Here is a 14058-nt window from a genome sequence, read left to right as displayed (position 1 = left end):
CAGAGAGGATTGTTGTCAAAATAAACTGCAATAAACTGTTGCCCTGCTATTTGAAAACCGGATCGGTTTGAAGAGAGGATCGGTAAGTTTCGTGAGCCTAGCAATTTTGCCATGCATTTGAAAGGATTCAAACCAAAATACTCCCCCAAAATGTAATGAACATGCTGCCTGACTACTGCCAGCAGGTAGTTAGACAGACAAACAAGTAGCCCGTCCAATCATTGCATTCGGTCCGAATGCTGTTCAATCATTAAGTTTGATCCAAACTAAATGATTGGTTGTGTTCATTACAGTCCTGCGATACCCACATATGTTAGATGTATTCAATTTTACTGGAATACCTTTAGATGGATTGGTTGCTATCAGGATGTAACGTTTATTTCAGCAAATATAACAAAAAGTGCGCCTCAACAACATTACCTGTCTTAAATGTCTGAAACATCTTTTGTTGAAATTGGTCTTTCATCTTGTGTCTGTGTTTGCGTGTGGGTGTTTGCGTTTGTGTCTGTAGTTTCGCTGTGGGACAGACGAGTGTATTCCTTTCTGGTGGAAGTGTGACACTGTGGATGACTGTGGGGATGGATCAGATGAGCCTGCAGACTGCCGTGAGTACTGTACATTTGTCTCCCTACCACAGTACCCATAGGAGATTCCACATGCCTTTTCAAAGTGTATGCAAACTTAATTCATGGAACTGTCTGTTTTAATTGTGTCTTCATCTGTCTTCCTCTTCACTGTCCTGGACAGCTGTTTTAGCGTAATGAAAACAATGTCTTATTTGTCAGACTTACAGTGATAAATGCAGGAGAATTTAATAACCTGATTGTAGAATAAATTCCTGTATTTTCCCTCCACCTTATCGAGCTCATTGTTGGTAATTATGTATGAATACATGTACACTATGGCTTAAAATCATATGCATTTTGTGAAGTGATTATTTTCTCTCCCACAGCGGAATTTAAATGTCAGCCAGGGCGATTCCAGTGTGGCACTGGCCTGTGTGCCCTTCCCCCGTTTATCTGTGATGGAGAGAATGACTGTGGAGATAACTCGGACGAGGCCAACTGCGGTAAGGGAATTTTTTTACTTTTGCTTTTAAAAGGGTAACTAAAGACTCCATATTCAACCTTAGCCCCCAAACTCATATTTTGTTGGTCCGAGATTTTTCATAAGTATTTATTTTGGGACTCCTTGAAACAAATTGATACATGAATTATAACCACTAGGGACAAAACGAGTGGTGATTTATGACCCAATGATTACAAATGACACTTTTGTAGAGATTTATTTTGAAGATTGGTTGGAATACAGATCAGGATTGATACGTTTTGTACGTACGTATTGACAAAAAACTAACAAAAAAAAAAAAGGGGTTGGTTTTAGTTACTCTCAAACAAATTCTTGGGTCTCCCCGCGTGGCTCACCAGGTGCAGCGCAAATCATGTAAGGCAAGGCCTTACTGCAGCTGCCAGGTTTCGATTCTGGTCCAGGACATTTTGTGGATGTCATCCCCTTTCACATTGCCTGTCCCTCTAAATGTATGTACAGTATGTACAATATGCGGCAAATATATAGTAATTATCCCACAAAACATGTTTTTCATTTTTTTCAGAGACTTACATATGTTTGACAGGACAGTTCAAATGCACCAGAAAGCAGAAGTGCATCCCTCAAAACCTGCGCTGTAATGGACAGGATGATTGCGGTGATGGAGAGGATGAGACAGACTGCCGTAAGTTTTCTACGCAACGCTTAGGCGACATCTCAAATATCCAGAGTTATTTAATTGATCGCCTTCTTCAGTTGCTGTTCACCTGATGTGGAAGCTGTTAAGTTTTAAAGGTGCACTGTGACAGGTTGAGATTGATTGGCTTAAAGGCCTTTATTTGACTTTGTACATTTATGGTGTGATGTACAGACAGCCCCACATTGGCTCCTTAAATCACATGGATTAACTTATTATGTATTCTGAAAGCACTGCCTTCCTGTGACAGTGAATTAGGTACATCATTGAATTAGGATTAGAATGAGAACAGTGGGATGTATTTCATTATTTTGATGGAACTCTGACTATCAACACATTTCACATCTGACAACTGCCTCTGAGTTGCAAGACCTTGTCTTATGTGTGATAGAAAGACAGGGTGACATTTAATTCTGAAATTGATTGATTTGAGGGTTAATTACTTCCCCCTCTCTATCTTCGCTCTGCCTTTCTCTTTCCCTTACTCTCCTTCTCTTTGTCTCCTTCTCTGTCTCTCTCTCCCTCCTCCCATCTTGGCTTGTTTTCTGCATGGATCCCCGTCCACAGCGGAGAGCACCTGTTCCCTAGACCAGTTCCAGTGCAAGGCCTCCATGCACTGCATTTCCAAGCTATGGGTCTGTGATGAGGACCCGGACTGTGCTGACGGGTCAGACGAGGCTAATTGCGGTGAGTGGTGGGAGAACTTCTTAATCATAAATCACATTAGTTCTAGTTGTAAGGCCCGGGTGAGAATTACTATTAGGAAACTAATTAATTTTACACATGGGTTCATTCCTATCTCCCAGACTGGACTCTGATAGACTTGAAGCAACCATAAAGCACATCCACTTGTAGTGTACATAAAAGGGGAAACTCATTTGCGGTGTCTGACAAACAATGGACACCAATATATTTCAGTGTTGTGCAGTGCTGTATATTTTTATCTTACCCATATCTTGAATTTCATGAAATGGTTTTCCTCCACAAGAGAATGTTACACTTGGGGTGAATGTTCAGTTGTCTAAGATATTATGGAGAAGACTATTACATCTCCAATAGTTGTCAGTGCTAGCTTGTTATTTGGCTAATGCAATTTAATCGATAGCTTGGTTGAGAAAAATCATTATCATGGTACTAGGTTTCAATTCTGAGGGTGGAAAAAAATTGAGAGAGAGAGAGAGAGAGAGAGAGAGAGAGAGAGAGAGAGAGAGAGAGAGAGAGAGAGAGATAGTTTCATATCAAACTTGTTGATAAATCTATACAGTAAGTGGCATTTGTAATTTCAGCCGTATTGTACATTTGGTATAAACATACTTCCTGCTGTGGTTCCTGCCATTATCAGCAGAGTTTGATGGCTATTTACCTAGTTCCATATTATCCCCTTGATTCCATCTGATTTATAGCAAAGAGCATCAATTAAGACAGATGATACCAACGTCAAGAAATGTGTATGTAGGTGCTAGAAAACTGACAAAACACGATCACAGCACAGGTAATGTTCTGAAAGATTTGTTTATGTTCATCTTATCTCCTCTTTCAATATCCTCCTTTGAAGTGACTTCTAGTTGTTTTACTGGCAACATAATGAGCTAAGATATAGAAGTGAAATAATCTCTTGTGCTGTAGTTGAGGCGTTAGATCTTGTAAGTGGCAGACTCTTAATGAGTTGCTCCACTATTCCTTCCTTCCTTCATCCATCGCTCCCGTGTCTCTCCTCCTGCTGTCATGCTGGAACAGGATCTGGCTACAGACCTGTCAGTGGGCTCTTTTGATTTTTCTAACTGCTAACAGCTTTATTCTGGCCATTATCTTGCCCAGAAAACGTATGCATGTAAATGCCTTTAAAGAGGAGATCTTACTGGGACTTTGAAAAACATTCTGTGTGATTTAGAGCAAAACGTATTTTTGGAGAAAATATAAAAGGAGTTTTGATGTGTGCCGGTTTCCTGTTGAGGACACATAACTTATGGGTCTGTTTGACAGTATGTTATGATAATTACAAAAGGTGGGCTCATAAGTTACTATGCTGAGTATTGATAATGTAATAATACTGTACTAAATGATTACTTGCACTGAATACTAGTCTAAAAAATATAACTTTAAGTTTGCTCCGTCAGCCTTATAATTTTCATAAGGCTGTGTTACTCCGTGAAAACCATTAACCAGAGCACCAGTGAAAGAGAACACTATATTTGCAAATATATTTCGTATTACAGCAGACAGTGATGAAGTGTATTGGGTAAGTGAGAAAGATCCAAAGTATGCTTCCAAAGCTTTCTTCCAATTGTCCATGAGGGTATAACATTGACACAATGCAAATTCCAAGAACCACGAATCACCTTTTCAGCATTTGTTGCAAATGTTAAAGTTTGATGTTGAAATGTTTAATGTTGCAAATTTCTTGTCACATATTCTGTTGAGGATCTAAGCCATTGGCAGTACAGTCAGGTATTTCATCTTACGGTGTGTTAGCCTCTCGAGGATGAGCGTGTTTTGAACTCGGTGTCTAGCTTGCTCTGGGAAACCCTGAGGAAATGCTGATTACACGTAGAAATGTGATAGTTTGTCATTAATATTCATGCTCTTTGAAGCCATTTTCATCTGTGTGTTTGTTTGTTCCTGATGAAAAAAGATGAAAAGACCTGCGGACCTCATGAATTCCGCTGTGAGAATAACAACTGTATTCCGGACCACTGGAGGTGTGACAGCCAGAACGACTGTGGAGACAACTCAGACGAGCAGAACTGCAGTGAGTCAAATAACTCTGCTTCTTCACTTACCTTCAGAGCCGTTTGGTAACTTACACATGCACTTGACATTGAAAATGCACTTGGGCTAGCCAGTATTTGGAGCCCTCTCCCTTTTTCTTCTTCATTAGCCCATTGCTTTTTATGTTTAGATACGACCATCGCTCTGCTAAACTTTTTCTAAGAGTTTTACTATCAAAGTAAGACAGCCCTAATAAGAAACTTGACTATGCCCGGTGAGGATACATTTTCTGCACTCCTTTATGGCTGAGAAAAAAGCAGAACCTGTACTCCAGAGCTTTGATGTTGTCTTCTCTCTGCAATTCTTTAAGCACACATCTAGATATGCAAGCGATTCTTTAAGCACACATCTAGATATGCAAACGATTCTTTAAGCACACATTTAGAAATGCATTCACAGAGTCATAGACATAGGGATTTGTATGAGTTTGTATTATGTCATTCTTATTTACCTATGAATTTGCACTTTCGACCAAACCAGAGACCCTAATGAAATCCTTGCTCCATAGTGGTGTGTGTGCCTTTGTACTATTTGCTTTTATGCTGAGTGTGCATCATGTGTTTGATTTATTAGCTGCTTATTTCCCATACCTATTAATGTCACTTAAAATGCAAATAAAGACCAGTCAAGTGTTGGATGGTAAAGAATTAAGCAGGTGGGATTGCAGACAGCCGAGAGGCTGCAAATCAGATTGTGCTGCAGTGCCTTCTGGGAGTCTCCCTCTAAACACAGCTCATAACACACACCTTGAGTTAGTTAACAGTCCATGATAACAAGGAGAAGACCCCTGCTTTGGTTCTGATGCAGCTGTTTAAATATACCTTAATATTGTCTTCTGGGACATAGTTAGACCCAGCAAACGTGCCAAATGGTGGTTGTCAGGTTAGGGACTCAGGAGACGGCTGTCCACTTTTTAAAACGACTGTGAATGAATTTGCATCTTGAACAGGCCTGCAAGTTTCCTCAACAGCAAAACATCTGATTGGCCAACAGATGGTTTAGTACCAAGGAATTAGCATACAATGCTAAAAGAAATGGCTGAAAAATTATGCTTATAATGAATAGCATCCAGTGTATTTGAAAGCTTGTGTTTTCCTGTAGTTTGAGTGTTTGTGACTGGGTGCTGGAAGGTTTGTCACTGTATGCCCTTGTCCTCTCCTTGACTCAGAGCCAGTAACCTGTAATCACAAGGACTTTGCCTGTGCTAATGGGGACTGCATATCAGCTCGATTCCGCTGCGATGGAGACTATGACTGCGTCGATAATTCAGATGAGGTCAGTGATCATGAAAATGTGTTAATCTCAACTTTATGTTCCCTCGCAGTGAATAACCACATCTGTGTGAAGTGACCCAAATTCCGCCTTGATTCCTTTACTCTCAACCCCCAACAACAAAATAATTCAAGTATACTTATTGTTATCATTGCATAATGTTTGCAAATATGCAGTGAAATGTTTAAATTATAAAATACCCCCGTGTTATCATTACCACCCCAGTGGAAAAGCGCCACAAATGTATATAATTTGTAACATACAATTTAAAAGTATTTGCAGATATTAGCACTGTATCATTTATCCTTGCAAATAAATGGTTCTATTTGTGACGCTTAAACAATTTATGTAAATGCACCAGTATAGAAAATAATGATACTACATAGAACAATACCTCATTCAAGTAGGAACAACAGGTAATTACCTAATATGCTCTTTTGAGCACTTTAATTTCAATGTTGTGCGTTGTGCGAGTGTGAACTCATCTATGTCCATGTCTGTTATGTATGACTGCAGAAAGACTGTGAGGCACGTTGTACTGCTGACCAGTTCCAGTGCCTGAACAACCTGTGCATCTCATTCAAGTGGCTCTGTGATGGCCAAGAGGACTGCAAGACCGGAGAGGATGAGAGGAACTGCCAGGGAACAGGTACTACAAAAAGCTCTTCAATGATGCTCTTTAACACATTAAAGTCACAAACATGCCATGAATTACACAAAAGAAAGAAAGAAAGAAAAAAAGAAAAAGAAAGAAAGAAAGAAAGAACAGAAAAAAAGACCCAAAATGTCAATGTAAAATTGAGGCGGCAGTTAACCTTCCCTCAGTCACTCGTTAAAGATAAGCCATGCATCTCACTGTGTTTTAGTGAGTATTATAAAACTATAGGAAATGGTCCCGGGTGTGCATAAACCTTTTATTTTGGAGTTGTGACTGTAATATGTATCGGAAAACGTTCCCACACTGCATTTGGAACTCACGCTCTAGAGCTCCTACAACTACCGTAGTGTGCTGTGGGTTGTATACTAAAGCCTGACCTCCTCCAGATCCCCAGTTGTGATGATGGGTGAGTGGGTGGGTATTTAAACCACCTAGCCACTTCCTTTAGCAGCAGGAAGCACACAGCATGCTCTTGCCTGAGAGAACACATCCTATTTGAAACTCCATGGTCCTAAAACCCCACAATACAGTTTGACTAGAAATGAAACGTTTTTTGACATCTAATCTGCATAGTGAAAGGACCAAGCTGTTTAGGTGTGAATTTACAGAGCACACATGGAAAGGTCGTAACTTTCTCTCTCAGAACAACCTGCTTGACCCGAACCAATCGGGCTTCAAGACTGGCCACTCCACAGAGACTGCCCTCCTTTCTGTCACCACTGCCCTCCAGTGTGCCAGAGCGGCTTCCAGGTCATCCGTCATCATTCTGCTGGACCTTTCTGCAGCGTTTGATACGGTTAACCACCAGATCCTGCTCGCCAGACTTTCTGAGATGGGCATCACTGGCACTGCACTCCAGTGGATCTCATCCTACCTGTCGGGAAGATCCTACCAGGTTTCCTGGGGAGGCAAACTGCCAGGCCCTCGCCAGCTCTCCACTGGTGTACCACAGGACTCCGTCCTTGGACCCCTCCTCTTCTCTCTGTACACCACCTCACTTGGACCAATCATCACCTCCCATGGCTTCTCCTACCACTGCTACGCTGACGACACGCAGCTGTACCTGTCGTTCCCCCCAACCGATCCGGGGATCTCAGCTAGGATTGAGACCTGCCTCACAGACATCTCCGCCTGGATGACCGAGCAGCACCTCCAGCTGAACCTCGCCAAAACAGAACTTCTCATCATCCCGGCTACACCCTCCATCTCCCACGATCTCTCAATCACCCTGGGATCTGCGACGGTGACCCCTTCATCCTCTGCCAGGAACCTTGGGGTTACCATGGACGACGAGCTCTCCCTCACGGCCCACATTGCTGCGGTCTCCCGGTCGTGTAGATTCACCCTCTACAACATCCGGAAGATCAGAAGATACCTGTCTGAGCACTCCACCCAGCTGCTAGTCCAAGCACTTGTCCTCTCCAAGTTGGACTATTGCAACTCGCTGCTCGCTGGTCTCCCAGCATGTGCAACCCACCCTCTTCAGAGGATTCAGAACGCAGCGGCCCGCCTGGTCTACAATCTACCCAGACGCTCCCATGTTACCCCGCTCCTCATCTCTCTCCACTGGCTGCCTATCATGGCCCGTATCAGATTCAAGACCCTGGTATTGACCTTCCGAGCAGTGAACGGGACTGCACCCGTCTACATCAAGTCTCTTCTGCAGCTTTACACCCCCACCCGTCACCTACGGTCTTCTTCAGACAACCGCCTGGTGGTCCCACCGCTCAAGACCGCCCGTTCCAACACAAGCTCTTCTCCTGTCTGGCCCCCCAGTGGTGGAATCAACTCCCCACCTCCATCAGAGACACTGACTGTCTCTCCACCTTCCAGAAAAGGCTCAAGACGCACTTGTTCCGGGAGTACAACGGTACTTAGGAATGGTTCGCTTGACCTGATGTTAGTTCCCTCAAGGATCACAATGACTCTTGCTCAGAGACTTGTTGCTCTTGTGGTTAGTGGTAACTGATTTAAAATGGTTTGTACTCGCTGTGATATATTGTTTTTTATTATTATTGCTTGTCTTTTTTTTTTCACAGGTACACTTGCACTTATAGCAGTTCATGTTGTTTAATTGGGTGTGCTCAAGCCTTCGGCGAGAGCACAACCTTTGTTCTCTCACATATATATTATTATTATTATTATTTTTGCCCCCCTAAAACTCAGCCAATATTTGGCCTACATAGACAACGTAGGTGTCAAAAGTTTCGTCTTGGTAGCGATTGAGTTGCTTCTATTGGAATTTACGTTCCGTTGCATGGTTTAGGCTTAAGTTAAGTTTTTGTGGCGAAAAGTGAAGCTAACGGTGGCTAATTTGCTAGCCACAGTCACTGACGTTACTAACGTCACTGCGTCACTAACGTCACGAAAACACGCTTGACTACCTTTGGCAGAACATTCGTTTCGCATCTGTTAACTTGGGGGATAGCTAGGCTAACTATAGCTTTACTGCAAGGCAGCTGCAGAAACGCCACAAGAAAAGAGGCCAGGGTGATAACTATTTAGTCATTTTACTTTGTGATATGACACACAATTGTGATGTGTAATGTACAATATAAGCTGATATTATTAAGGAAGTACATCTACTTTCGGAAACAGTAGTCTACTATTTCACTGAAGTATTAGCATCATGACATTAGCCTGTGTTGCCCGGGCAACACATACTACAGTGGTCTATGATGTATCTGTTTTCAATCGTTAAAATAAACATTCCTCACATATACATTTTCGTTGTATGATGTATTCTGACATTAGTAAACGATTTGTTAGTGAAATTACCATTACCTGTGGTTTCAAACCAGTGTAGCTCACTGCAACGCTGTAGCCTACCCGAGACAATAGTGTGAGTAGCTAACAAAAACTCCTCAGCTGTTGCTCAATCTGACTACTAACCTGAACTTCATTGCCACAGCCTAAACTTTGTCAATCTGTTCATGAAAATAATTAATTTCAGCCTAAACCGTACAACGGAATGTTAAATCGAATTCAACCAACGCAATCGCTACCAAGACGAACACAGCAGTAGTCTAGTACTGTACTGTAGTAGTAGAATTTACCGGGGCAGCTTCTCCACACAGGGCTATATCGCATTTTGCGTTGTTACTGACAATGATCGCTACCAGTGAGCTTTTTATGAATGAGCGATTTTCCACTAAATAAATGTCAAGCTTATTTACGTTTTTGGGGGCATATTTTCAGTTAGCAGATGGTACTGTTTGAATCGCGATTCTATCTTCTGCCGGTAAAGTCGTAGAATAATCTTCAAAGGGGGTTCTTTATTAATGAATGAATGCAATACGAGTAGGCTAAATGCCTGAAAATATCACTAGAAGGGACAACTTAAAAGGACGTTTAAGTCATAGAGATTAGGTCCATTTTTACACCGGTCTGCCAAATGTATTCGTTTTGATTCAGCCTGTCAGCTGCCTCTTGCAGGGGAAATGAGAAGACATCATATTTCATTCTACACTTCACTCGTATTTTGAGTTGTAAATGAGCAGCAAAAAAAAGATGCTTTTAAATCTATGTAATCTTTATAAATAGTATAGCCCGATGCATTTTTATATAAAATATACAGACCCCTGTGCAACCGACGCAAGCAAGCACACCCTACAATTTCCCCAGAAATTGTATACTCTCTAGTTGTAACTTGTTTAACTACATGCTCTTATGTTTCTTCCCTTTGGCACTTACTTTGGTTGTTCACAATGTGTGCTTCATGTTTTGGCTACTCGCAATGTTTTGTGATGCGTTGTTATGATCAGTGACCTATGCACTTTGTAAAGCTCTCTCTTGGAAGTCGCTTTGGATAAAAGTGTCTGCTAAATGAATAAATGTAAATGTAAATGTCATGTTAATGCTGGTGTTAGAGCTGTCCTTCACTTGTCTGCTGTGTCAATGTGTGTATTTTCAGTGGCCCCTTCCTGCTCCCTGAATGAGTATGTGTGTGCCAGTGGAGGCTGTGTCTCCGCTAGCCTGAGGTGCGACGGACACGACAACTGCGTAGACGGCTCAGATGAGGTGGGTTTGCCTCTGTGTGGTCCAGTATTCATGTGAAGTTTTAGTGTTATGTTTAAGAAACGTCATGTTTTAGGCAAACCTGAACTGACACACTAGGCTCTCCAAAAAAAGTATTGACTCCCCTTTCAGATGTATTGCTGTCTTAACAGTGACCATAGGTATAGATATGTTGAACACTTACACGTAGAGAATCTGTTTTTGCCTGGATGTGTTTCCGTGGTGACAGGCGGGCTGTGTTAAGGAGTGCAAAGAGGATGAGTTTCTGTGTCTGAACCACGCCCACTGTATCCCACGACGATGGCGCTGTGATGACGTGTTTGACTGCGTGGACCACAGTGATGAGGAGAACTGCAGCCAAGGTGCAGTATCAAATCAAAAAAGATAGAAAATGATATAGCCCTTTTTTCAGGCAATATCACATATGCATATAGAACTGCCCCTCTGCCAACCTAAACCCTCTGAAAACAAGGGAAAACTCCAAGGAAAACTAAATTAGGAAACGTGGAAGAAACCTTGGGAGGAGCAATTCGGTGAGGGATCCACTCCTACATAGTCATGCATTAAGAGTAGAGAATAACATTTGCATATGGTTGTTGAAACAGATATTCAGAGTTCCAACTCAATTCTCTGAGTTGGCGCATGTCAGTGTAGGCATTGTTAGCCGCAGGGTTGGGAAGTATTGGATCAGCACAGCATCACAGCACAGCCAGGTAGATGGACAGGAAGGGACCAGGAACTCTGTGTGGTCCATCATAGGAAGCTGGAGATGTTTACTTGCCGACTATGTCCAACGTTGGCCTACCAGCAACCTGGCCGGTGTTCACAGCTCAACCCCCCAACACCACAGGGGAGGTGTTGGGGTGAAGAGAGAGAGAGAGAGGAGAGAAAGCAGGATAAGAGAACGCAAAAGAACAAATGACAGGTATAATAACAGTAAGGGTGAGGTCCCCACTGGTCAAGTGTGAAGTAATGAAGCAGTTCAGGCGTAAGAAGCAAAAAAGACGAGAAGAAAAATGTTATAAAAACAACGCCCTGTCCCTCCATCGCTTTCAACTTCCAGCATACAGTAACTCATCCTAACACCCACGCAACACACAATTGCACACCTTGACTGCTACACGCAGTAACAAACAAGTTCAGGTTCACTTTTTGTGTAATTTCAAATACATTCATGAATACATTACAATATGGTAATATTATTTTGAGTGTAGGTGACCACATTAATGAAAAAGGTCATGTAATAAAGAAGTCACTGCTTCTTCAATCTTGTAATGGGCTTTATAGAATACTGTTTACAGTATATGAGTCACCTAGTTAGAGTTCATAGCCTCTAACTTTACAATGAAATGCTGGTTGAACGTGACACATCTTATTTCCCTCATTTAAGCCATTTGATTTCTGCAATATTTCACAGTATCACACAGAATGACACCCTTACTTAGGAGTTGGGCTGTACTTACCGGAGGACAAGATATGAAACTAAGTATACTTTAATATGAAAGGCATCACCCCTCTGACCTTGTTCCAGGAGTTTTTTTCTGCCGTGCCGATGAGTTCATTTGCAACAACACGTTGTGCAAACTCCACACATGGGTGTGTGACGGCAAGGACGACTGTGGGGACAACTCAGACGAGGACACGGAAATGTGTGGTGAGTTGAAACAATGTCTCCCGCCACCTCCAGGAGCTTTGTCAAAGGTCTTTGATGGATATTTCATAAGTCATTACTTTCTCATTTCGCACGAGGTAATGATTTCGGTTTGAAACTGAATTGCTCAAAGACAAGGCATTGTCATCATGCACATTTTGTGCATGGCTTCCCCGTTGAATGATTCAAAATAGATTTGACTGCAATGTGGTACTCTTCACTGTTTCCTCCCTAGCCAAACTCATCTGCCCCCCCACAAGGCCATATCGCTGCAGAAATGACCATGTGTGTCTGCGCACAGACCAAGTGTGTAACAAGGTGGACGATTGCGGGGATAATTCTGACGAGGAGGAGTGTGGTGAGTGTAGAAACTTTCATTTTGAGTTTGAAAGGATTTTTTAAAAGTAAAACCTGAGGATATCATCCAGTGAAGACAATTCCCAAGTGAAAGGTTGCTTTGATATTCCCTCATGCTTAGAAATGGGGGGGATAAAAAGATTGGCTTTTGATTCTTCAGAACTGCAAAAGTTGTATTAATATCTTTAAAGCACTTTTGGTCCTCATACGAGCTTGTGTTTATGCTCCAGCTATGTGGTACTGCTGACTCATCTGTTGGGTTCTGCTGCTTTCCAAAGTAGAAATGGTGGCTGGGAAACCCAGGCCTTGTGGGAAGACAGAGTTCACCTGCAGTAACCAGCGCTGCATCCCTGCCCAGCTGCAGTGTGACCTCTTCAACGATTGTGGGGATGGAGGATCTGACGAGCAAGACTGCAAGGCCTGTATGTGGGCATCAGGGATCATGACACCCAGATCAATATCCCGGGGTTCAGATGAAAGTATTTAAATGTCACCGTGCAGAAGGTTCATACTGTATCTAGGAATGTAATGTGTGTTTGACAGTTACCACCCCTGTGAATATCCATGGTAGCACAAAAGCCTACCCATTTTCTGTGTGTTTGCACTTGGGCCATTGATTTGCATGTGCCAAAAGATGGAACACAAGCATGTTTAATTTAATTTAAAGGGGATGTATTCTAATGAAGGTTCTGTCCTTTATTTTAGTTTCTAACGGAGACGTATGTGTCAAGAGAACAAATCCATGTGGGGAAGATGCAATATGTAATCAAACAAACATAAATGCTATATGCCAGTGCAGAACAGGCTTCAAGAGAAACCAAAAGACTGGTCAATGTGAAGGTATTGTTTCAACCATCCTGTTTACAGACATGACTATGTATGTGTTAGGTACCAATCAGTAAGATTTAATTTGTATCACATTAATTTTCATTCTCACCCAGTGCATGTTTGTCAAAAGCTTTTACTCAATTGACTATGAACTTGTCAGTTTCAGATTCAGTTAGCTAGCATGCTAGCGTAATGTAGTTTTGTATGATGATAGCTGCAATTATAAATTGACCTCAAGACCTCACTCCGAGTGGACCAGGCTCATAGTTATAGCCTTTCGAGATAGTATATGTGCAGGGGAGGAGTACCGGTAGTGAGACACTGACTTGTATTGGGTCACAGCACTTTTCATCTGTGGAAAGAATAAGGTCTATTCAATCGTATTTCAGTCATTACCAAGCATATTGTGTTGTAATTAGGGTGTCTAATTATGTGGTTAATTATAATACCCTATTACCAATTATATAATAAATATAATGCCAGCTCAAGGTTCAGAGTTCCAGTTGAATGTGGGTGTTGTGTGTATACTTGGACTGTAGCAACTGACAGAGATGTCTTCATCTTTTTTCTTTGCAGAAATCAATGAGTGTCTAAACTTTGACACATGTTCTCATCATTGTACAAACACTAAAGGATCCTTTAAGTGCACTTGTGACAGAAATTTTAAGGAAATCAATGGCAACTGTTTAGCAAAAGGTACAGATTATTTTTAATTGTTTTTTATTGCGTATTCTATTAAATCTTTCAATATTAAGTGTATTA

General features: G+C 41.8%; 1 protein-coding gene across 1 annotated transcript in view; it reads left to right on the top strand.

The window, feature by feature from the left end:
* Nucleotides 1–14058, top strand: part of lrp1bb (low density lipoprotein receptor-related protein 1Bb) — a 149121-nt gene that overhangs the window by 121767 nt on the left and 13296 nt on the right. The window contains exons 64-77 of the mRNA XM_067261105.1: nucleotides 512–605; nucleotides 953–1069; nucleotides 1613–1732; nucleotides 2312–2431; nucleotides 4377–4493; nucleotides 5682–5788; nucleotides 6302–6434; nucleotides 10357–10463; nucleotides 10690–10822; nucleotides 11992–12114; nucleotides 12347–12469; nucleotides 12750–12890; nucleotides 13174–13308; nucleotides 13873–13992. Coding sequence (XP_067117206.1) covers nucleotides 512–605; nucleotides 953–1069; nucleotides 1613–1732; nucleotides 2312–2431; nucleotides 4377–4493; nucleotides 5682–5788; nucleotides 6302–6434; nucleotides 10357–10463; nucleotides 10690–10822; nucleotides 11992–12114; nucleotides 12347–12469; nucleotides 12750–12890; nucleotides 13174–13308; nucleotides 13873–13992 — 1690 coding nt within the window. The remainder of the gene's footprint in view (nucleotides 1–511; nucleotides 606–952; nucleotides 1070–1612; nucleotides 1733–2311; nucleotides 2432–4376; nucleotides 4494–5681; nucleotides 5789–6301; nucleotides 6435–10356; nucleotides 10464–10689; nucleotides 10823–11991; nucleotides 12115–12346; nucleotides 12470–12749; nucleotides 12891–13173; nucleotides 13309–13872; nucleotides 13993–14058) is intronic.

This window comes from Osmerus mordax, chromosome 2 (assembly GCF_038355195.1).
Source record: "Osmerus mordax isolate fOsmMor3 chromosome 2, fOsmMor3.pri, whole genome shotgun sequence".
Taxonomy (NCBI): domain Eukaryota; kingdom Metazoa; phylum Chordata; class Actinopteri; order Osmeriformes; family Osmeridae; genus Osmerus; species Osmerus mordax.
This window is presented reverse-complemented; position numbering and strand designations above follow the sequence as displayed.